This window comes from Microtus oregoni, unplaced genomic scaffold, assembly GCF_018167655.1.
Source record: "Microtus oregoni isolate MIOR12 unplaced genomic scaffold, Mior012 000009F_ref0000495, whole genome shotgun sequence".
NCBI classification, from domain to species: Eukaryota; Metazoa; Chordata; class Mammalia; order Rodentia; family Cricetidae; genus Microtus; species Microtus oregoni.
Window position 1 is genome coordinate 55,798,013 of NW_024543068.1, and position 22,696 is coordinate 55,820,708.

General features: G+C 42.4%; 1 protein-coding gene across 1 annotated transcript; it reads right to left on the bottom strand.

Moving 5' to 3' along the window:
* Positions 1–627: 627 nt before the first annotated feature.
* Positions 628–21,466, bottom strand: Sypl1 (synaptophysin like 1). The gene is made up of 5 exons (XM_041658752.1): positions 21,310–21,466; positions 12,116–12,240; positions 9,393–9,600; positions 2,833–3,024; positions 628–1,654 (listed from the first exon to the last, which is right to left on the bottom strand). Exons 1-5 carry the CDS (start codon positions 21,376–21,378, stop codon positions 1,520–1,522), a joined length of 729 nt encoding a protein of 242 aa, XP_041514686.1. The 5' UTR covers positions 21,379–21,466; the 3' UTR covers positions 628–1,519.
* Positions 21,467–22,696: the final 1,230 nt, after the last annotated feature.

Here is a 22,696-nt window from a genome sequence, read left to right on the forward strand (position 1 = left end):
GAGGCTTGGGCCGCCACAGCTAGATTATGCAGTGAGGGGATTAAAGCCAGGGCCTTGTGTATGTAAGACAAGCAGTCTACCCAGTGGGCTAGATAATAAGCAGCTGCATTATACAGCAATCGCAATCATAATCTTTGCGATTTGCCTGACCAATTAGAAAAAGTGCATCAGGAAACAACTGAAGAGTTACGTTTTCAAATGAGATGACGCCCAAAGCACTGCAGTCTGTTCTGTTCCCGGACAAGCTCTTACTACTGCTGAAGGTCTACCTCCTGCTTAGGAAATCAGGGTGATTCTGCAGTGCTCATCCTGAGGCTGGAGGGCTCTCTGTGACATAACAACCGGGCACTCTTTACTTTAACTTCTTTATTGTTGGCGGTATTAAACACACATTCTTACAGAGCCGCTTTGCCATGAATAAAGCAACAGAAATAGGGCATTTTCTCATGATGTGCTTCACACGCACGCCTCCCTGTAAGAACAGAGCTGAGGAACAAAAGCAGTGTATTCTGAACATACCCCAGTGTGTGGAAGGTCAGCACACAAACATCCAGCTTACGTAGGTTCCTTTATGAGCATAATTCCTTAATCATCTTTTTGTGGAATAAGAATGGATATTAAGAAGTATGAAATCCAAACAGCATTTATTTTCACCATATCAATGTTAAACTCAGGAGAAGCAACTTCATTGACTCAATGTTGAATGTTTCAAAAGTAAAAGGCAACCTTAATTTTTAGTGACCCTATAACCAGGGTCTTGTAGAAGAAGGTAGATTTTTATCCCTTGGCATGAACAAGGACATCAAACAAGGATCACTGAGAATGCCTACATATATAAAGCCACCGTTGGGAACGATGATCTAACATAGCAAGCCTAAGAAACCACCAGAAATAATTGCAACAGAAGCGCCAAGTTAACACCACACATTTGTTAGAATTTCCAAGTCCTTGCTCCTAAGACAATCTTAGTACACGTAATAAGTATAGCAGGTCATTTAGAAAAAATATTTAAAATATATACTCAGTCTCTGCAATTCAAATTTTTTTAACATGAACAATATTCAGATATAAAATTGTACTAATTTTTTTTCTAAATACAAATTATGCAATCAAGGTTTTCTTAAACAAGCCAAGCCTGAGGGATACGATGTGCACAAGCTAAGAGTAGTGTATATTCCAAACTCATTCTTCCTGTGTTATGATATGACATAACTTTTCTGAATGAAGGTTTATGTTAAGGCTTAAGGTGTAAACACTTTAGAAGGTAACTCAGTGAAATTACTGTTCACTTAAAAATAAGTATCATCTCATAACAGGTTCCTGAATGTTCAAACGTACATGTACAAATACATTTACATCTTACATTTCTAGAAAAGGCACGTTTTATATAGAAAAGCAGCAAAATCTTAAACCCACCAATTTACTGAAAAAACCATTACTTTTTATTAGAAACAATAATGCTTCTCAAGATGTTGGCAACAAAGCATAGTACAGCACACATTTCATACAGTATATTTAGTTATATTCCAGAAGGGGGTGGGACGCCTCCTTGGCTGTGGGAAGCTGATGTATTTGATGGACTATGTAAGCTGGTCTCCTTGTACACAAACCAAGCATTTCCTCCCCAAAGTATCATATTCAGAAAGCCAAAGATCTATGAAAGAGGGAAACAAATATAAAAATCGAATGTTTGCTTTAAACTACATACAAATTAGAATAAAAGACAAAGTCTATACATACAGCCCATCGTACAAACTTTGGATGCATAATAATTTATTATACCCAACTAACCTCTAAATCTGTAACATAAAACAACAAGAAATGGCAACCTTTTCTTTCTGCACATAGGCTCCCATTTGAGAAAAACGACTTTAGACTCTGGTACCCAGAGTGAAGAGGGGCAACAGGAAGCTGAGTCTGCACCCGCACGGTTCTCACTTTTCTTCCATTCGGAATGGTTAGAACCTCATTTCCCTCCCTCTTCTGACTGCAGCCAGAAGTGTACTCTCCACACCCTGCACTGACCAACATGCAGGCAGGAATCAGTGAGCCTAACTACCGTATTTAATAAGTATCAGCATCAATGACGGTGACTTAGAAATAAGAGTGGGGTGAGAAGCGGAGGAACTAAGCTTTACCTTTTCTGTGTAAGTGCACTCACAGCACTGCCTGTTGATACAAACTACAAATATCGGCTTTTACATCAGAATTATTATCAAGAACATGGGTAAACTGCTTTATAAAGTAATACTGACTTCATCTTATGGAAAAGTATTTTCTGGCAAGTCTTCCAAAACAGAAAATATTCAAGGTTATTGGCAATTTCAGTTTGATGAACAGTAGAAAAATATTTAATGAATCAGACATATTAAATTTTACAGATTTGAGAAACTTTAAAAATGTCAGTTCTATGTTCTCTAAGTAAACCAGACTTAAGAGAATAGTGCAAAGTCAGAATTGGTTCAAAAGCTGTGTCTCCTCAGAGGAACATTAACACATTTCTCAGCTGTACAACGAAGCTAACAACTGCTTTTCATATTCCTCTCAGAGTAGCTGAGTAACTTCAGATACTGTAGCACAGTGGCTAGCACAAAATTTCAATAAAAGTTACCATTGTTAGTGTCTTTTAGTCTCTAAATCTTGGTTACAGGTCACACTTTTCATATATATATATATGGATATATATATATATATATATATATGGATATATATATATATCCCTAGAACCCACATGTCTCAGTAAGAATCAACTTATTCAGAGATGATTAAAAGTTACTTTCTTCAATGTTGTTCTATTAAATGAAGCACACTGTGCAAGCAACAGATACTTACCACAGACACATTCAGGGATCCCATACTAGTCACAGAGTGGAAATAACACAAGACTTCTGATGGCTGCTGACAATGAGTAAGTTCCTTAATAATATTCTGTCCGGTAGTTAATTTAATATCTGTAAGAGCTTTAGCCCAGGCCGAGGAACTCACCAACCACAAAAAAGTGGCAACAAGAGTAACAATAAAGTCCTAGATCAAAAATAAGCTCCAGTCAGTGAGCAATCAATTTAAAAGCAACACAATTCCTATAAGTAATAAAGAAATCAGGATTATGTTTGATCCCATGGTATCGATGGTCCTCATGATAGACTTTATTTAAAAGGTCGCATTCAGTCTAATCATTGGTGTTTACTATTTCTAGAGCACCATGCCAGAGACACAGTAAGACTTAATCATCTCCTTAGACGTCTACAACTTAGAGTCAACACTTGGGAGGCAGAGGCAGCAGATCCTTGTGCGCTAAGGCCAGCCTGGTCTACAGAGCAAGTGCCAGGACAGGCTCCAAAGCTACAGAGAGAAACCTTGTCTCGAAAAAAAGAGAAGTCTACAACTTAAAATTTTATTATTTCTGAGGCAGGGTTTTGCTAGTCTTGACCTCACAGTAATCGTCCAGACATAATTTTGGCACGTGTGTGCACGCCTACAGGCACACATGGAGAACAGTTCAGACAGGCTGTCTAACCAGCAAGCCCCCAGGATCACCTATCATCTCTGCACATAACACACATGCCCTCGCCCAAATATCACATGCGTGCTGGAAATCTGAACTCAGACCCAGCTCTCACAAGCGTTTCCATCCGCTGAGCCACCGCTCCAGCCCTGAAGTCCAATGCTTATGCAGAAAGGTCAAGTTTTCTAAATTGACACCACAATCTCAGGAATACACTGAGTCCTCCTTTCCCCTACTGAAACGATAAGAACACTTTCTATCATGTTTTTGGTTTGTTTTGTTTTTTGAGACCCAGTCTTGCAATGTAGCATTGGCTGGCCTGGAACTAAGAGATCCAACTGCCTCTGCTTCCTGGGAATTAGAATGCTGGGGACTGAGGGAGCGCTCCCAGACCAGGTGTTTTCCATCCATCATCTTTTATGCAGAAGGCTTTGGCCCAGCTTAGACCTATAAACAACCCTACCATTTCTTCTTTTTCAGTTACCCACTTCACTCCCATCATTACTTGAATTACTTATATTCTAAGTTATAATTCCTTGCATATACAATATAAACCCCTTCCCATGTGCAGTTAAAATTTTCAAGCCTTGTCAAAAATAATTCTCCAAGAGACAGATTACTAAAGTGGTTTAAAAAAAAGAACACAAACCAATCTTAAGTTTAAGAATGTTCATTAGGGGCTAGAAAATGGCTCAATGGTTAAGAGCAGAGGCTGTTATTCCAGAGGACCCAAGTTCAGTTTCCAGCACCCATAGGGTGGCTCATAACTTCCTCTAATTCCAGCTTCTAGGGATCTGATACCCTCTTCTGGTCTCTATGAGCCCTACATGCATGGGGTACACAGATACACATGCAGGCAAAATACCTATATATAGAAAATTTTTAAAAATTATAGAGGCTTTAATTAGGGAAGGGAAGAAGGGAATACGGAAGGAGGGTAAAATAATAGGATGTCTGAAGTTATCAGGAACCATATTATTATGTAACCACATAAAATCAGAGAGAGAGAGAGAGAGAGAGAGAGAGAGAGAGAGAGAGAGAGAGAGAGAATGAGAATATAAATGAAGTTTCCTATTTAGGTCAACAATGTTCCCTCAAGAGACAAGAACCATAGACTTGCTAACAGAAACACCAAGCCCAGGAGTTGGTCAGTGTTGTCCAAGAGACTCCAAACATTACAGGCTATGAGATGCAAGCTGAGTTCCCACTGCTGACAACACTGCATTTCTGACACAGACCCAGAGGACCTGCACTAGGGGAGCAGAGCAGCTGACCTGAAAGGCTCCTCCCTACAGATGAGCTCTCATGGTCCAGTAGGCACCGTGCATACTTCCAACAGTCCTAGTCAGCTCTGCTGTGAACCACAATGACTGCACGGCACGTGTGCACATTAGGGCAGAGACCAAGAGCTGTTAATTGGATGAAAGGCCTCCTCAACAAGAGGGAAGTCGTGCCTGGTACTGGAAGCCTAGGCGACTATCCAGAGCCAGAGAAATGATGGATCTTGACGGTAACCTACAACTGTCACTTGCCTAAATAAACCACTCTAATTCCTAACTACATTCTAATATCTACCTCTAGACCCACAGACATCACAGAAAACCACAACCAATACATTTGTTACACAGCTCCTGCATCCAAGGTTCAGGAATCCTGAGAAGAGGAGACAAGAAGACTATAAGAGCCAGAGGAACAGGAGTTTGCTGTGAGATCATGCCTCCTAGAATGTCAGAGAAACTACATGTCCAAAGATCTGAACAAGGATGACACCAGCAGACGAGCTCTTACGGAAGGAGGGGGCTCAGGTCTCAAGCCGAGACAGGGAGCTCTCGGAGTAGGAACAATCATCTGACTGCTCATTAATTCAAGTGGTCAGTCCTGAAATCATCCACACACAATGTGATACGAGCTGAGCAAGTTCTAGTTATATATTTAGGAAAAAAGTAATAACAATCAAAGAGGCCATGAATTTGAGAAAGAGTAAGGGGGATACAGAGGAGGGGTTGTGATGTAATTATAATTTCAAAAATAAAAAACTACTACAAAAATTTTAAAGACAATGTTCATTTTATTAAAAAAAGATGAAACAGTACCTTTAGAAGTTCAGTTTTCTACTGAATCCTGTTAATTATTACATGCTCAAAAATAAACATGAAGGTTTTAATACTTTAGTTTTTTTTACAGTAATAACAAGACAAAGAAAGAAAGAAAGAGAAAGAAAGAGAAAGAAAGAAAGAAAGAAAGAAAAACCTCCTTATCCAATCTTTTCTGCCAGGGAAATAAAATACTGCCCACTGGACAGGTTTCAAAAACCTAAACACTGAGAGTACAAATCTGTGCAATGTGACGTTTCTCTCAAGTCTCGCCTTATGTGGTCTTCCTGTGAACTAAATGGGAATTTAGTTATAAATAATAGCTTTGATGCTCCTCTACACATATAGGATATCAAGGCATCTGCTCAGGTATGTTAGCAGCAGAAGTCAGCCCCAAACCAGTTCATCCAAACCCAGAAATGAGATCTAAGGCTTATCACTGAAGAATTCTTTAAAAAATAATAAAATTAAATTTTAATTATCTTGGACCAGGGAGATGGTGCAACAGATAAAGGTGCTCGTCACCAAGGCTGACAACCTGAGTTAGATCCATGAAGGAGACAATAGATCATGCAAGCTGTCCTGACCTCCACATGTGCACCACTGTATGCATGTGCACACACGTGTACACAAAAGGAAATGAATGCAAACTTCTTTAAAAGACCTTACTTGTCTCACCAGCCTCCCTTTAACCATACAATGAACAGTATTTGTGCTCAGAGGACAAACTAAGGGCTAACTACACAAGCTCTTCTCCCTGCCTGCTCTGCAGCCGACCCTCTCCTCTGCTCTACTGCTGCACACAGACATTTCCTAAGAACTTCTTATCTTTGGGAAACCTGATAAAAAATGTCACACTAAAAACATTTCCTCCACGACAAAGTAATAGCTTTGACAAAAAATATGTCAGATATCTTAATTTTCAGTTATTTTCTTCCTTTTGAATTCTTGGCTAAAACATCTGTTTTTCTCCTGCTTATGCTTATTTTCTCTGTATGTGTGTGAATATGAGTGCTTGTCTGTAATGTGTGTGTGTGTGCTGGGCTGCACACCTGTACTCAGGTGAGCTCAGCCCCCAGGCTCTCATAGCAAACACTTTACCAATGAGGGCAGCCATCTTCCCAGCCCACAGGCTACGCTCTTGAAATCTGATTTGCTGACACTTAGATTAAGGCATAACATCCACCTATCTCAAAGGGTAGTAACTTTTCTAAACATGGAGCACAAAATAAACTCTGTGGAAAAAAACAGAGTGATTACTGTGGTCCCTCCTCCTAGACTCTGCCACACACCAGACTACGACAGCTGTCCCACCTGAGGTCTGCAATGCAGCAACCTGCAGCTTCTGGGCTCCAACTGGTAAGTTAGTATGATTCATCAAAGATTTTAGAATTTGGAAATCTTTTCTTCTGTGTTTAAATTTTGATATTCCTGACTTGTTGCACCATTAAATCATCTGCTACTTTATACAAAAAAGTACTATATTAAAAAAGAAAACCTAGACTCAAAAATCTGAACCTGAAATACTTAAAATACTTTAGTACAGAATTGAGAATAATGTTAATTAACAACAAACTTGTAACTTGTTATATTTAAAATTTGGGTATATAAAAATTTACTTTTATTATTTTAAATTGTGTGTGTGTTTCTAGGGAGGGTAGGGAAAGTCATTAAAGGGTACTGCATCCCTCTGGAGCCAGAGCTATGGGAAGTTGTGAGCTTCCTAATATGGGGGCTGGGAAATAAACTCAGGCCTTCTAGAAGAACAGTATGTGCTCTTATCTGCTGAGCCATCTCTCCAGCTCCTGAATTTTACTTTTATAAACAAGAAGCACCCATTTTTCTTGGCATGGTAGTACAGACCTGTATTCCCAGCACTTAAGAGCAGAGACAGAAGACCAGAAGGTTTAACATTATCGTTGGCTAGCTAGCAGGGCAGCCTGTCTCAAAAACAACAAAACAACAACAGAAAGTAAGAGCTCATCCTATGTTATACTAGCAAAAACCACTGATGAAACCAACTGTGAAATATCTACATGACCAATAACATCACTCTAATACAGAAAAATACTTCTGAAAAAAATACAGAAAAAACCCAGCTAGATTGTTTTACTTTTATCATAAAGAAAGCACTCTAAAATGCGGTACAATTACACAATGGAGCACTACACAGCAGAAAAAATAATGACATCTTGAATTCTGCAGGAAAATGGATAGAGCTAGAAAACATTATTTTGAGTGAGGTAATCCAGACACAGAAAGACAATTATCACATGTAATCACTCATAGGTGGTTTTCAAACATAAAGCAAAGAAAGCCAGCCTACAAATTACAATCCCAGAGAATTTAGACAACAATGAGGACACTAAGAGAGACTTAATAGATCTAATCTACATGGGAAGTAGAAAAAGACAAGATCTTCTGAGTAAATTGGGAGCATGGGGACCTTGGGGGAGGGTTGATGGAGGGGGGAGAAGTAGGGAGGGGAGCAGAGAAAAATGTAGAGCTCAATAAAAAAAAAAAAAAGCACTCTACAAACTAAATCTTAATACTGACCCAAGTGCAATAATTTTGAAGTTATTGGATAAAATACAAGAAAGGGTTGCTTTATTTAGTAAAAAGGAATGTTTTGGTATAACGAAATACAAAATAAAACAAAACAAAAAACCCTTTACAAATGAAGAATTTTGGCTCTCTTTGAGTTCGAGCCTGGTTTAGTCTCAAGAGCAAGTTCCAGGACAGTCAGGACTACACAGAGAAACACTGTCTTGAAAAACAAAACAAACAAGCAAAAAATTAAAAATATTATCAATATGATCAATCTAGTCACTTTTTAAGGCAAAGCCTGAACTGTCCAAAGCTATAGATTCCTAATCTGTAATGAATAAACACTTCAAAATGTAGTCAAGAGCCACAAATATTTATGGAAACAACCAGCTTTCTTCTGCTTTTCCAGACAGGAAATAGAAAACATACATATGTAAAAAATGATTTTGTTCTTTACTTACCATTTACATTCTATAATCCAAGCAGCAAAAGTTAAAAATAAATTGGTAAGTATAATTTATCTCAAAGCCTTCTTTTTCAGTGCTTTTTTCACAGATACAAATGACTAGCATCATCATAAGACCCTCCACATTGACTTTAAAGTTATTTCTTTATAGTGGAGGTCTGACACAAAACCATGGCTTATCTCTGGACTTGCCCCTGATAATCCAGGAAGGACAGCCTATTCCCTTATTCTTGAAGATTATTTTATTTTTAGATTAGCAGAATCTGAAGCTCTAAGAAAGGTATAAAGATTTCAAGTCCAAATCCTTTGTTGGCATCTCAAAGGATCCGCTGTAACTCGCTGATACCAGGGATAATGAATATAAGAATTATCTGGTCAGAATTTAGCATAAGAGCAGCCATATGCAATGCATGTATAAGGAAGGGGTTGAGTATTGCTAGACAATGTCCTATTTAAAAAAGTCAGATCTGATCTTTGGGCCACACTTTGCTGATAAAGAAAACAGAGCTCACTAAAAAATGATAGTGGCATAAAAGGGGTTTTGAGGAAAGAGAACAAAGATGAGAAGCAGAAATGAGACCTGCAACTCTTCAAATTAAAGACATCAATTTCTCAACTTTTAGCTACTTAAAACTTATGGATTTATCAAATATTCAAGAGCTTTCCAGGTTTATAAAAATTAACCAACTCTCTTAAGAATAAACAGGCTATGAAACTGGACTAAGCTTGATGACTGAGGCAAGCTCTCCTTCACTCCCACAGAGCAGGCACGATCACTTACAATCATGGGCAGCTTGCGGCTCTCCCGGTAGAGGCTGGTGTAGCCCACATAGAGCACCAGGGCAGCCATGCAGTAAAGGAACACGAAGACGGCAAAGGTGACGTAGAACTGCGCAGAGGAGGCGTAGTCGCCTATGAGGACGTATTTTTCCCACGTCACATTACACACGTTGCCACTGGAGTGCGAGCGGAAGGACGCCTGGTTCAACCTATAAAAAATAAATACACAAACCGCTGAACTCCAGCAGAGAAATACTGACATTTCAAAATAAATTCCCAAGTAAACTAAAAACATTCTCTTTTTAAAAAATATTCAAATGCTTAACTAAAACAAAAATTTCATATGACACAGACCCATAAATTTATTCAGCAATAGGTTTATGACAGATTCACTGTAAATGGAGTCCAACAGTCTTAACATTATTTATATTCTAAGAGGCAGAGGTCTGGGCCACTAGTTCTAGGAGAACCAATTATGATCTTCTTCCTTTTTTTTTTTTTAAAAAAGATACAGTCAACCAACCTGGAGGCCCAGTTTTAATTTTTATCTTATGTGTGTGGATGTCTTGCCTGCATCAATGTCTGTGAACCACCTGTGTGCCCATGCCTGCAGAAGTCAGAGGAAGGCATCAGACTCTCTGGAAGTAGAATTCAGACAGTTGTGAGCCATGTATGGGTGCTTGGAATTGAACCTAGGTCCTTGGAAAGAGCAGCCAGGGCTCTTAACTGCTGGGCCATCTCCGCAGCCCACAAATCATATTTAACTCTTCATTAATCAGTTGCTACAGGAAAATTCACTGCCTTACATTTACCCATTTGTAAATCATAAACCCAATTGTCATTAAGGATGACGGTTACTGTAACCAAACGAGTAAGTGGTAGAAAAGGTTAGAAGATTGGTGAGCTCTCAGGATACACAGACCTTTAATGTAATATCTTATTCACGGAGCGCAGCAGTGCAGGCCTTTGGTCTTAGCACACAGGGAACAGAGAGAGGCAGATCTCTACGAGTTCTTGGGCCAGCCTAGTCTACACAGCAAGTTCCTGACCAACAAGAGCTATATAGTGAAATCTTGCCTAAATTTTTTTTATTTATCAAAATATCCTTAAAATATTATACTTCCAATTTATTGGTCTTTGTGAGATATCAAGTAAAGCCAAGCAGAGAAGACTCAGACACGATGTCCCCCACAGACCTTCCAGTGGGAAAGAGACCTGCTGCTGCTTTGTGCCTCTCTAAGTCCTCTAAACGTAAAATACACAGACTTTTATACTTGTGAAATGGTATGCTTTGTGTATGTCTTAAAATGACACAGAACACTATCAGTTCAGGAGCTGCAGAGGCATGCGGAATGTGTGTCTTGATAAACCGAGTTTGCTCACTAACACAACAGTCTCCATTTTCCTCCACTTCTGATCTACTGTCACATGACAGAATGTCAAGACAACGGCCGCTCTCTGCGATCATCTGATCTACCCCCCATCCCCTTGGAACTGCAATGTAGACTGAGGCAGTCCTCCTAGTGCTGACATTAAAGGCATGTGCCACACACATAACTGCCTCGCTGCTATGACTTTAGTATGATAAGTCATATGTAAGCTCCTGTAATGAACACTTGGCTCCCTAGTGATGTCAGCAAGGGCTTTGCTGGAGGAAACAGGGCATTTGGGACATCTTATTTCACCACGAGATGAAGAGCCGCCTTTGCCACAAACTCACTCTGTCTTGATTCTGCCCAAGGTCACGAGGCTGACTTACTACCATGGTACAGCCTCTCGAAACTGTGGGCCAAAGCAGTAATAAATAAACTTCCCCTTTGTATATTTTCTTCATCAGACACCAGAAAAAGTTTGCAGACAGGTGATGTGGGATTCCCATCCACCTGTGAATATATTTTACTGCCATTGGTTAATAAAGAAGCTGTTTTCAGCCAATGGCTTAACAGAGTAAAGTGAGATGGGAAATCCAAACAGATGTAGAGAGAGAGAGTAGGCGGAGTCAGGGAGATGCCTTGTGGCTGCCACAGGAGACAGATGCTCAGAAACCTTGCTGGTGAACCATGAGCCTCGTGATAAAATATAAAATAATAGAAATGGGTTAATTTAAGATGAAAGAGCAAGTTACAAATATGCTTAAGCTATTGGCCAAACAGTATTGCAAATAATATAGTTTCTGTGTGATTATTTTGGATCTGGGTGTCCAGGAACAAACAGTCTCCATCTACAGACAGGCACTGGTCTGTACCACAGTCTAAGTAAAAACTCACAAGTGAAGATCGAAATCCAAATGATTCTACCACCTTCTATGAGCAAATGCTGGAGTATATGTCCCAGTTCACGTGGTGAGAGCTGAGGCAGGCAGGGTCTGCTCCCCAGATCCCCTTGGAATGTCCTCCTGCCTTGGCTTCCCAAGTGCTGTGACTGCAGAGTACAGGCCTTTGCCATTGAGTTCAGACCAGCTGTTAGAAACCCGAGCCACTAAATATGGAGTTAAAAACAGTTGTTTAACAATTAAAAGTTAAGGGCTGGAGAGATGGCTCAGCGGTTAAGAGCATTGCCTGCTTTTCCAAAGGTCCTGAGTTCAATTCCCAGCAACCACATGGTGGCTCACAACCAACTGTATTGAGGTCTGATGCCCTCTTCTGGCCTGCAGACATACACACAGACAGAATATTGTACACATAATAAATAAACATTTAAAAAAACAATTAAAAGATAACTCACCTGAATGGGTAGCCAAAAGCTGCTGTAATCGTCTCATTTGCAACACCTTTAGAAGGACAACTCACTAGAATCTCTGTTTTGCCCTTAAACCCGCCACAGGTGGCAAAAGTAAAGATGGAAGCAAACTACATAAAACGAGACCAAAACACAGAAAAAAGAGAAGCATTACTATACCAAAGTCATTAAAACATAAGGACACTGGTCACTAAATGCTGGCTCACAAGTATTCTAGAAATTACTAGCCGTATGCTGAAAACATTACAAAATGTGAGTCTATTTTCCTGAGTATATAAAATACACCAGCCCATACAATATGAAATTCAGAGAAGACTTTTGGGGTATTGTGGCAGAGGCAGGAGTGCTTTGAGTTCAAGGCCAGCCTGGTCTACATAGATGCAGAGAATTCCAGGACAGACAGATAATAGAGACCCTTTCTCAAAAAAACAAAAACACAAAGCAAAGAAATTCAAATAAGACTCATTTTTCTCTATCAAAATTTTAAACAGGTGTAAAAGGAAGGTGTTTTTGTTTGGGGCTCAAGTAACTGGTATACTGCTGGAAACAAGAAGTTGTATAGAACGAGACTCTTTTCTAACTCATGAATGTGTGAAATATCACTTTCAAGTATTTTTGGGTTTCAATACATATGCTTAAAAATATAATAATGCTTCCTTAATTCTACTTATGAGAGGAAACCCAGAAGCATGTTACGTATCGCTAGAGAGTCACATAAACTAGAATTCATTTATACAATAGGATAAACTTTTAATTGCTAAAATATTAGAGATTATTTAATAACATAGCAACATGCTCATAACATACAGAATGTTTATACAATACATTATCTATGTATCCGCATCTACACACACAAAGACGGTACAACGTAGAAATTTTTACTAAAATTTACATGAAAATTTTAATAGTGATCATCTTTCAGTACAACACAAGATACAAGATTTAATTTCTTTTTGTCTTCTAAATTTTTCCACAACAAAAATACTTTGCTTTGGGTGCTATCATAACTAAAAATTCAGTAATTCAGTAAATGTCAATAGTTCTTATTTTCAAAATACATGTGGGGCCTACCCATCACCTCCTAATCTAGATGACTATCCAATCACCTCTCGGCTGGAGTCTGCACTAACAGCCTCGATTCTGATTCCTTCTTTGCCACACTTCAGAGCCCTGCAGTGTGCACACACGTGTGTGAGCAGACTACCTTCCCTAGCTGAGCCCTGCAGTGTGCACACACGTGTGTGAGCAGACTACCTTCCCTGGCTGAGCCCTGCAGTGTGCACACACGTGTGAGCAGACTACCTTCCCTGGCTGAGCCCTGCAGTGTGCACACACGTGTGTGAGCAGACTACCTTCCCTGGCTGAGCCCTGCAGTGTGCACACACGTGTGTGAGCAGACTACCTTCCCTGGCTGAGCCCTGCAGTGTGCACACACGTGTGAGCAGACTACCTTCCCTGGCTGAGCCCTGCAGTGTGCACACACGTGTGTGAGCAGACTACCTTCCCTGGCTGAGCCCTCGAACACCCTTTACTTCCTTCATGTCTTTAACTCTATTACACTGATTGCTATTTTCCCTTTCCCTTAACTTTCTACACACTTCTTATCTGGGGGCTAGTCACTAAACACCTCCTTCAGGGCCTTCCTTCGCTGTTCCCTCTGCCTGAAACATGTTCACGCCCGCATGTAATCTCAGCAGATCTGTTCTCCTTCATGCCCTCCTCTAACACTAACCCCCTGAGTGCTGGAAGCACAGGCAGGAGCCACTATACCCAGAACGCGTGTCTCCCACGCCACGTGCTAGGGACTGAATCCAAGACCTTGAGCAAGCTATGGCATGTGCTCTTCCACTATACCCTCAACCCCCACCCCACCCCCCACCCCCGGCACATTTTGAAGACTTAAAGGGCATGGGACCAATACAACCAAATGACTGAGCTTGGAAGTGGAACTGTGAAGGCCAGCAGTCATGAGAGAGCCAGAGGCTGGAAGATTAAAATACAGTTCTGGCCAGTAGCTGACAAGAACCTCAGAAGCCCTGAACCTAAAGCCTCTGATTCCTTCCACATAGAAACCATGAGGTAATAAATATCTGTGGTTTTAAGTTGCTGTGCTGGGGCAGTTTACTATCCAGTGATAGATAACCAAATAAAGGGCTAATCAATACATGGCTCAAAGGAGCCACAATCTAAATGAAAAAGCCTTTAAAAAGGAAAACCTGTAACCATGCAGAATTATTTAAGGCACTAACCATAAAACAGTTAATTTCAACTACAGAAGAAAATTTAAAATCAAAAGTCAATTTCTGAATATAGAGCAAGCTACAAAGTAGATGAAATGCTTGTAATAAAAAGTCACAGAACTAGAGAGATGGCTCAGTGGTTAAGCACTGCTCTTCCAGAGGTCCTGAGTTCAATTCCCAGCAACCACATGATGGTTCACAGCTATCAACTGTGGGACCTGATGCCCTCTCTGGCATAAGGCTGTACATGCAGATAGAGCACTCATATACACAGAATAAATAAATAGATGAATAAATTTCTAACAAAAAGGTGCCAAAGATCTAAGGAGACCCTTTCTCATACTGAACCTTCTCTATGAATGCTCACAGCAATACTGTTTATATCCAGGGGAGGAGAAAGAAGCAGGAAAACTGACCGTAGAAGCACACTCTTACAGTGCAAAGGTATAATCAAATGAGATACCCTAGCTACTACCATCCTGGTGCCTGTCCTCTTGCAGTGTCCGCAAACCATTTTTTAAAAGATTTATGTGCATTGAGTCAAGAGTTTTGCTTATATGTGTCTGTGTACCACAGGAGTGCCTGGTGACTCAAGAGGTCAGAACAGGGTGATGGATCCCTGGGAACTGGAACCATGGATGGCTGCGAGCCGCCGCACAGGTGCTAAGAATCAAATCTGGGTCTTTTACAAAAACAAGTGCTTTTAATAGCCGAGACATCTCTCTAGCCCCTCATTCTTAAAAATCAAAACAAAACAAAACACCATAAAGAAAAAAGTTACAAGAACTACAGCTTACCACACCAATATAAAGGAGTTGCAGAAATCTAATGCTGAATTAAAAAAAAAAAACAACAGGTTGTGTAAGATTATACAGAATATGAAAACTTTCAAAAAAGTTTGTTAAAGATAAAGACCACTTTGCAAACGAGGCTGGCCTTCAGCTCACAGAACTGTGTCTTCTGTCTCCAGTTCTATGCTCTGGCTTACACCAGCATATCTAGTCTAGAACCATTTAAAGGATGCGTGTATCACATCTACCACACTTTGGTTAGGCCCTTACTGGTTTTCACTGGACTCACTCAACAAACTTTGGCTGTTTCTAATTTTATTCCAATCAGCACACATCTTCCATTGTGTGGGCTCTAACGCTACAGCATACAATGAAAACAACCACCAGACACCAATGGTTGCTGAACTGTGAACGCTGCCATCTAAACTGTACCATGCTGTAAGTGTAAAACACATAAACTGGGGGTAAGAATGTAGTCAGTCGTTGTCATAGCTCCAGTTTCTATTGCTACAACAAAACACCATGACCAAAAAGCAAGCTGGGAAGGAAAGGGTTTATTCAGCTTACACCTCCACATTGCTGTTCATCACCAAAGGAATCAGGACAGGAACTCAAACAGGGTAGGATCCTGGAGGAAGGGGCTGATGGAGAGGACGTGGAGGATGCTGCTTAGTGGTTTGCTTCTCATGGCTTGCTCAGCTTGCCTTCTTAAAGAACCAGGACCGCCAGCACAGGGAGTGGCACCACCTACCATCAGTAACTTATTAACTTCACCTTTATGGCTAATACAACATTCAATTACTCTGTAATGTATGCTTTTGTTTGCTGTGTTTTACTTTTTGGACAAAGTTACTTTAGAAATGATGTCACACTAATCTGAAATAGCAACCTGATCACGTAGCCTGGCTTAAAGGGAGTCCTCCAATGCTTTTCAGGTCTGTACTAAGAAACAAATTAAACACCTGCCACATTTGTCATGAATGGCATGGCTACTGCAGCCACAACCTTTTCTCCAGACTTAGCTGAACCATGTTCTCTGTCAGGTACTGTTATGACTGACACTCTGAACTTTTACTGCTTCCGGAACATGCCAGGATTTATGCTAAGCTGCATGCATGAATCTCTACCTAATTCACTAACCTGGACCTACAGACACTAGTCTATCCAGCACTAACTAATTCACTGACCTGGACCTACAGACACTAGTCTATCCAGCACTAGCTCTACCACTACAATTTTCCTTGTGCATTTTGTTAATACAGAAATTAGAGAGCATTGTACTATCCTAACAAGTTTTGCTTTCATGCTAGTAATTCTTGTATTCTTTTTACCCAGAAAAAGGAATAAGGTGCACATTTATAATAACTGAAATACTCAAGGTAATTATTTGAGTGACCATACAACCAACACTCTATTTTTATTGTACAGAATGTCTGACCAAGATTAGAAGTTATATACTAGCTGAGAGTGGTGGTGCACACCTTTAACTCTAGCACTTGGGATGCACAAGCAAGAGGATTTCTGAGTTTGAGGCCAGTCTGAGCTACAAAGCAAGTTCCAGGACAGCTTGGGCTATATAAGAGCCTGTTTCAAATAATAAAAGCCCAAACAAACAAAACCCCACCAAAACAGTACGTTATATACTGGCTGCCCACCAGGAAAACCTGACTATGCTAGACTTACATAATTCTTTCAGTATTTATTTTTAAAATGTGAATTTATCATTAAACTTGGGATGCTGCACATAAACCTGGGCGTGCTGCTTTTCCTGAGCACACATGGGAAAGCTGAAGATACCGCAACATCAGAATCACACTCTCACAGAGAAGCAGTCATACAGAAAGGGAGGGACATTAAAAACAGGGCAGGCGCTTTCCAGACTGGCTCGCTCTCTAGGGTCCTGACAATCTGCAGGAAGCATGTTACACCTGGTAAGAATACTATTGTTTTTCCTGAGGTGCTCTGAACACGACGGTCTGTCCCACAGTCTATAGTAAACGACACTAGTTCCTTGTCCTTGTGAAACTCACTTTCCTCCGCTAACCAAGAAGAATGAAAGCACAGACAAGGGATTGATTCTCTCTTCAGCCGAACATCTTAAACATTTTAACTTTCTAAAAATTTATTATTATTAGTTTTTCGAGACAGGGTTTCTCTGTGTAGCTTTGGAGCCTGTCCTGGAACTAGCTCTTGTAGACCAGGCTGGCCTCGAACTCACAGAGATCCACCTGCCCCGCCTCCTGAGTGCTGAGATTAAAGGTGTGCACCACCACTGCCCAGCTACATTTAAACTTCCATTCACATAGTTTTAGAGAGAATTAGAACTTTACTGCTGGGCCTGCACATTAAGAAGGTCATATGTGGATGCAGTGGACTAGCAATGTTCTGAATCATACACCTGGAAGAACAGAGCAATAACCTCACTCATTTTCTCGTTTTTAGTGTTCATATATCCCAGTGTGAGTATCCCTGTCAACAGGTTTATGGAATAAAGTAGCTGTAACCAAATGAGCCTTTACAAAATGGATCGGTGGTCTGAAACTATGTGCTAGGATGTGTAGACTGATAATACATTCACATATAAAAGAACTGGAAGTCACACTGTGAGATAAAAACAGATTCAACTTTATCAAACTAGAATAAAAACTGATTGCAATATAAGGATTTAAAAAATATAAGCTAGCTGTGGTGGTACATATTTATAATTCTAGCACTCAGGGGTTGGGAGCCGAAAGATCAGGATTTCAAGGCCAGAACCAGCTACAAATCAAGTTTGAGGCCAGCCTGGGCTACCTGAGATCCTATCTCAAAGATGTAAGAAAGAAAACAAAATATATGAATGTAAATTTGCCCTAAATGTACATTATGCCTTAAGGTACTATCATTAAAATGTATACCAAAACTACAGATGCATAGAGGGCTTTGTGCAAAAATGCTTGCACTGATAAAATGTTTTCATGTAGGAAAAAACCTGGGGACACCTGATATTTTCGGTAAACTACCTTTTATGTTTTATTATGGAGAACTAGTAGAATTTGTTAACACTTGATAAAATTTGAGTTAAGTAAAAGTTGGTTTTCTTCCTATGTTTCAGGGTATCTGATGCAGGCTCAGAATGTTTTTCTCCCAAGTCTCAGCTGTTAGGTGTGCACTATCTTGGTCATGCCCATGTTCTCAGTCGCACTGTTTGAGGCAGGGTTCTCACTAAACCGGGAACTTCTTACTTCTGCTACATTGGCTGTCTCCATCCCACAGCTCTGAGGTTACAAATGTCTACCTGTTGGGCATCTAAACTCAGGTCCTGGGTTTCTGCAGCAAGCACTTTGCCCATTGAGTCAATTCCCCAGTCTCCGCCTACCTTCTCAAGTGCTCATATCTACATCATACCCCCAGAGGCTTTTACTCTACTCTGTTTCTGGTCCCCAACAATGTTTTTTGTACAGTAAAACATTCATCTCAGCCTGCAGACCCCTGAGAGTTCCCAAGACTCTTAACTTACAAAGGTCAAAATTACTTTTGTAATAACACCAAGACATTAATTATTCTAGTATGTTGACACCTGCACTGATTAAGCAAATGGACTGATGGGTAAAACGGCTGGGCTTTAAAAAATCAGCAGTATTAGCAGCTTGGGGGAAAAAAGTTCACTTAAGAATGTTTGATGTCCAGGCAGTGGTGGTGCATGCCTTTAATTCCAGCCCTCAAGAGGCAGAGATAGGTGAATCTCAAGAGTTTGAGGTCAGCCTGATCTACAGAGGAAGTTTCAGGACAGCCAGAGCCACACAGAGAAACCGTGCTGTGGGAGCTCCTTCAGCCAAACCCCGCCTCAAAAAGTCAAAAGAAAAAAAATGTTGGATGAAGCAGAAAAAAATGATTAAACCCTGAGTCCTAATCTTACTAGTTTAAGAGGCGGAAAACACAAAGATTTTTATTGCACATCTCATGATAATGGCCGGCCCTAGAAAAAGTATTTAAACAAATGAGCTGTGACTGAAACTAGCATTTCATTTTTCTTTCTAACACCACCAACTCTCCTGTGCCCCCAAATACTGTCAACCTTCACTGAGTTCATCACCTTCCCCGACACCCACCCCTTAGCCTACACCAAGGCGGTTTCTGATTTTACTCTTGCTAATGTCTTCAAGCCTCCTGACTACAAAAACAAGACACACGCTTTGGCTCTGATTTTCCCCAAGTGCTCCATAGCACCTGACGTTTCTGAGCATTCTTTACTTGAAATTCTAGCAGTGATGTCAAGATGTTTCTCAACACCCACCCTAACCCTAACCCTTTCCTCTTTGCTGAGCTGTACACTCAACAGTTAGGCTCATATATACCACTGCTGTCAGGACACTGCAGCTTACATTATGTGAAGGGATTGCCAACAATATATCCTGGATAACCATCCAAATATTTCCCCTTCCTCTTAATGACTTGGACAATAAGGCCGTTATCAACCCAAGCCAGAAATATGCTGGTCATCACAAGAATGCTACTTCTCTCTCTATATTTTAGCTTCTCGACCTCCCGATCCTCACAACACATGTTAGGCACAGGTAATCTCTAAAGCAACAGCTCTCTCTCCGTGGCTGGCCATTTTTACACTGTTAACAATGCAATGAATCCCCTGGGCGTAACTGGACACTACCCAATACACAGCCTAACACTTGTACACAAAGGGCCAGTTTTTAAGCCTAAAACCTCAGGAGGATCAAGGGCTTCAAAACCTACCTGTCATAATCATCTAGAACCATACTTTTGCCCAGCATGTCCATGTTCCAACCGAGTACTTCTTACAGTGCCATGCTGCCCCCCACTAGAAAGTCACTGGGCATCCCCACCCAAATGGGCGCATCCGTCCTCCTCCTGCTTGCTTCCTCCACCACACTTCACAAGGAGCTTCAGTACAGAACTTACCATATGGTGTCTATATACTCCACGCCATCCAGAACGATCATTAGCACGGCGCTCAAATAGACAGCCTCAAATATTTGTTGGGTAAATATTCAGCACGCCATTAACACAATACAGTCTTATTACAAAATTACTGCCTGCGTGGTAAAGTCTTCAAACTGAAGATAGCATTTCCTTACATTTAAGGATAATTTCAAAATACAACAACAACATAATCACCCCTACTTCAAAATACATTTAAGTGAAAACCTAAATTATTAAACTGAATTGCAAACTTCAAAGAGACTAAACGTAAGGGATTTTCTCTTGATTTTTTTCTTTACATTTCTTTGATTTCTCGCCTATACTTTGGGGATTAAATTAATAAGTTTCTTATAAACTTAGGTTTGTACAAAAAGTCACGTGTCTTTTGCCACACGCAAGAAACCGGCACCCGTTCCAGTTTTCATAAAACTGGTGGCAAATAGTGTAAATAGAAAAATCAAAGCATCCTCGGAAAACTTGAAGTTCTATGTTAAAACACATGTAGGGAACTGGAATGAATTGTGAAGGAGTTAAACGTTACTGGCTATAAAAACACAACCTGACGGCACACTGGGCAAACAAATGCCAACAGCGTAAGTTAACCATTTTTAAAACCGGCACCGAACTGTATAGTGGGCCACGAAGTGTGTGAGGCAGATCGCAGCGCTCGGTAAACTAACTTCGAGCGCCAAGGTCGAACTAGCAAGTCTCCTTTGATGTTAATGATTGTTTGCCAGGGAAAGGGCTGAGAGCTGACTTTCCAAGCAGGATGTTGCTAGAAGAGAAAACCATCTCGATGTCCTCGGCAGGCAAGGTATTAAATGGGCCGAGCAGCAGGATGCGTGTGGGGCAAAGGGCCTCGCTCAGCGTCCCTGACCCACACACTATTTTTAACCCCGCCAGCGAAGAGCCAGCGCAGGTCGGCTCGGCCGCGGAGGGCGCGGGCCTCCGGGAGCTCGGTTTCGGTTGGACCGCAGCAGGATGTCCGGTCTTCCTTTGCGGCTGGCGGTGGAGCTTGAGAGGAAAGCGAGCCGCTCCCACGCCTCCGCGTCGAAAGGCGGCCGGGACAAGCCACGCGCACCCGCACCTCGACGCCACCGGCCGCCATCTCCGCCCCGCGGCCTGGGAGCGCGGTCCCCGCCTCCCCGCCTCCCCGCAGGGCGCCCCCCGCGCGGGGCCGGCCGGGGTCCGTGTCGCTGGCTGCACTCACCCACTCCAGGATCTTGATGAAGCCGAGCGGCTCCTTGAGCGGGTTGAGGTTGATCTGGAAGGCGGACATCCTCTGAAGGAAAGGAGGGAAGAAAGTCAGGACGCGGGGCGGAGGAGGGGAGCGGCGCTACCGGAGCAGCTCGGCGGCGAGAACGGGAAGGCGGGGCCGGGGGGGGGCAAGGCGTGGCCGAGGGGCGTGGCCGGAGGGTCTGCGGGGCGGGGCGCCCTATGGGGCGTGACCGGAGGGTTTAAGGGGCGGGGCGTCCTATGGGGTGGGGCGTCCGATGGGGAGGAGCCCGATGGTCTACGGGGCGGGGCGCCTTATGGGGCGTGACCGGAGGGTCTGAGGGGCGTGGCCGGGGGCCTGCGCGGGCGGGGCGCCCGATGGGGCGTAAACGGAGGGCCTGCGGGGCGTCCTATGGGGCGGCGCGTCCGATGGGGAGGAGCCCGATGGTCTACGGGGCGGGGCGCCTTATGGGGCGTGGTCTGAGGGCCTGCGGGGCGGGGCCGGAGAGCCCGCGGGGTGGGGCGTCCAACGAGGCGGGGCACGACGGCGGTTGAACGCCAAGGTGGAGCCTGAGAGGGCGAGCCGGGAAAGACGAGGCTACGAGGCGGCTGGGTAGGACTGGCTCCTCCCCCGGCCGCACCTGACTCAGCCCGCTGAGCCGCTGGCGAACTAAGAAGCTATTGGAAGCCATGCGTGCGCCGTGCCCCCTTCCCCGTAGCCCGGTCCCGTGCTCTCCCTACGGCGCGCGCGCTCCCTAGGCCCCAGCCTTGCTTCCGGTCTTCCTGCGCCTGCGCAGCGCGGACCTCCACCCTAGCGGCGTTCTGGTTGCTATGCCCCATTGTGGCTGTTGCAGCCCGCCCCCGCAACGCCCGCCTCTGTCTCGACGCTCTCCCCGGAGCTCTCAGCCTTGGGACCGGTTTATGAAGTGTGAGCGCAGATAACGCCGCACTCGTGTTAAGGGCACTTAAAATGAGTTATTGCAAAACAACAGACGTCTGGCGAACCCGCCTTGTGTAAGGGTACTTGAAAGTGTGATTCACCAAACGTTTCTGCGGACGTTACTTTTAAAAATTGTTGGAGTCCGATTAGGAGAAAGAATACTGGCTTGCAGAAGCCTCGGCGTGACAGGTATCGCCAGTCCGTCTACAGTCCCGCATACTAAGCTATCTACTGTCCTGTCGAGGCCCGAGTTTGGGGCAGTTTTTATTTATTTTATTTTATTTGTAAAGTTAACTCTTCTTTCGTGACTTGCCTTGGGTGACACTATCTCCTCCCACCAGAATGGGAGGCCAATCTAGTCTTCAGTTGTCTGGCTTCCCTCAGTAGCTTGAGTTTTGGAGAGCTGGAACAGTACCTGTTTTCATGCATGGTAAGATGATCG

What these genes read in the sequence shown, in the direction of transcription:
- Sypl1 (XM_041658752.1), bottom strand. Translation starts at nt 21,378, where the DNA reads ATGTCCGCCTTCCAGATCAACCTCAACCCGCTCAAGGAGCCGCTCGGC. An exon ending in GCTTTTGGCTACCCATTCAG is followed by an intron (nt 9,601 to 12,115) that starts GTGAGTTATCTT and finishes TATTTTTTATAG; the next exon opens with GTTGAACCAGGCGTCCTTCC. An exon ending in GCCGCAAGCTGCCCATGATT is followed by an intron (nt 3,025 to 9,392) that starts GTAAGTGATCGT and finishes TTTTTGATCTAG; the next exon opens with GACTTTATTGTTACTCTTGT.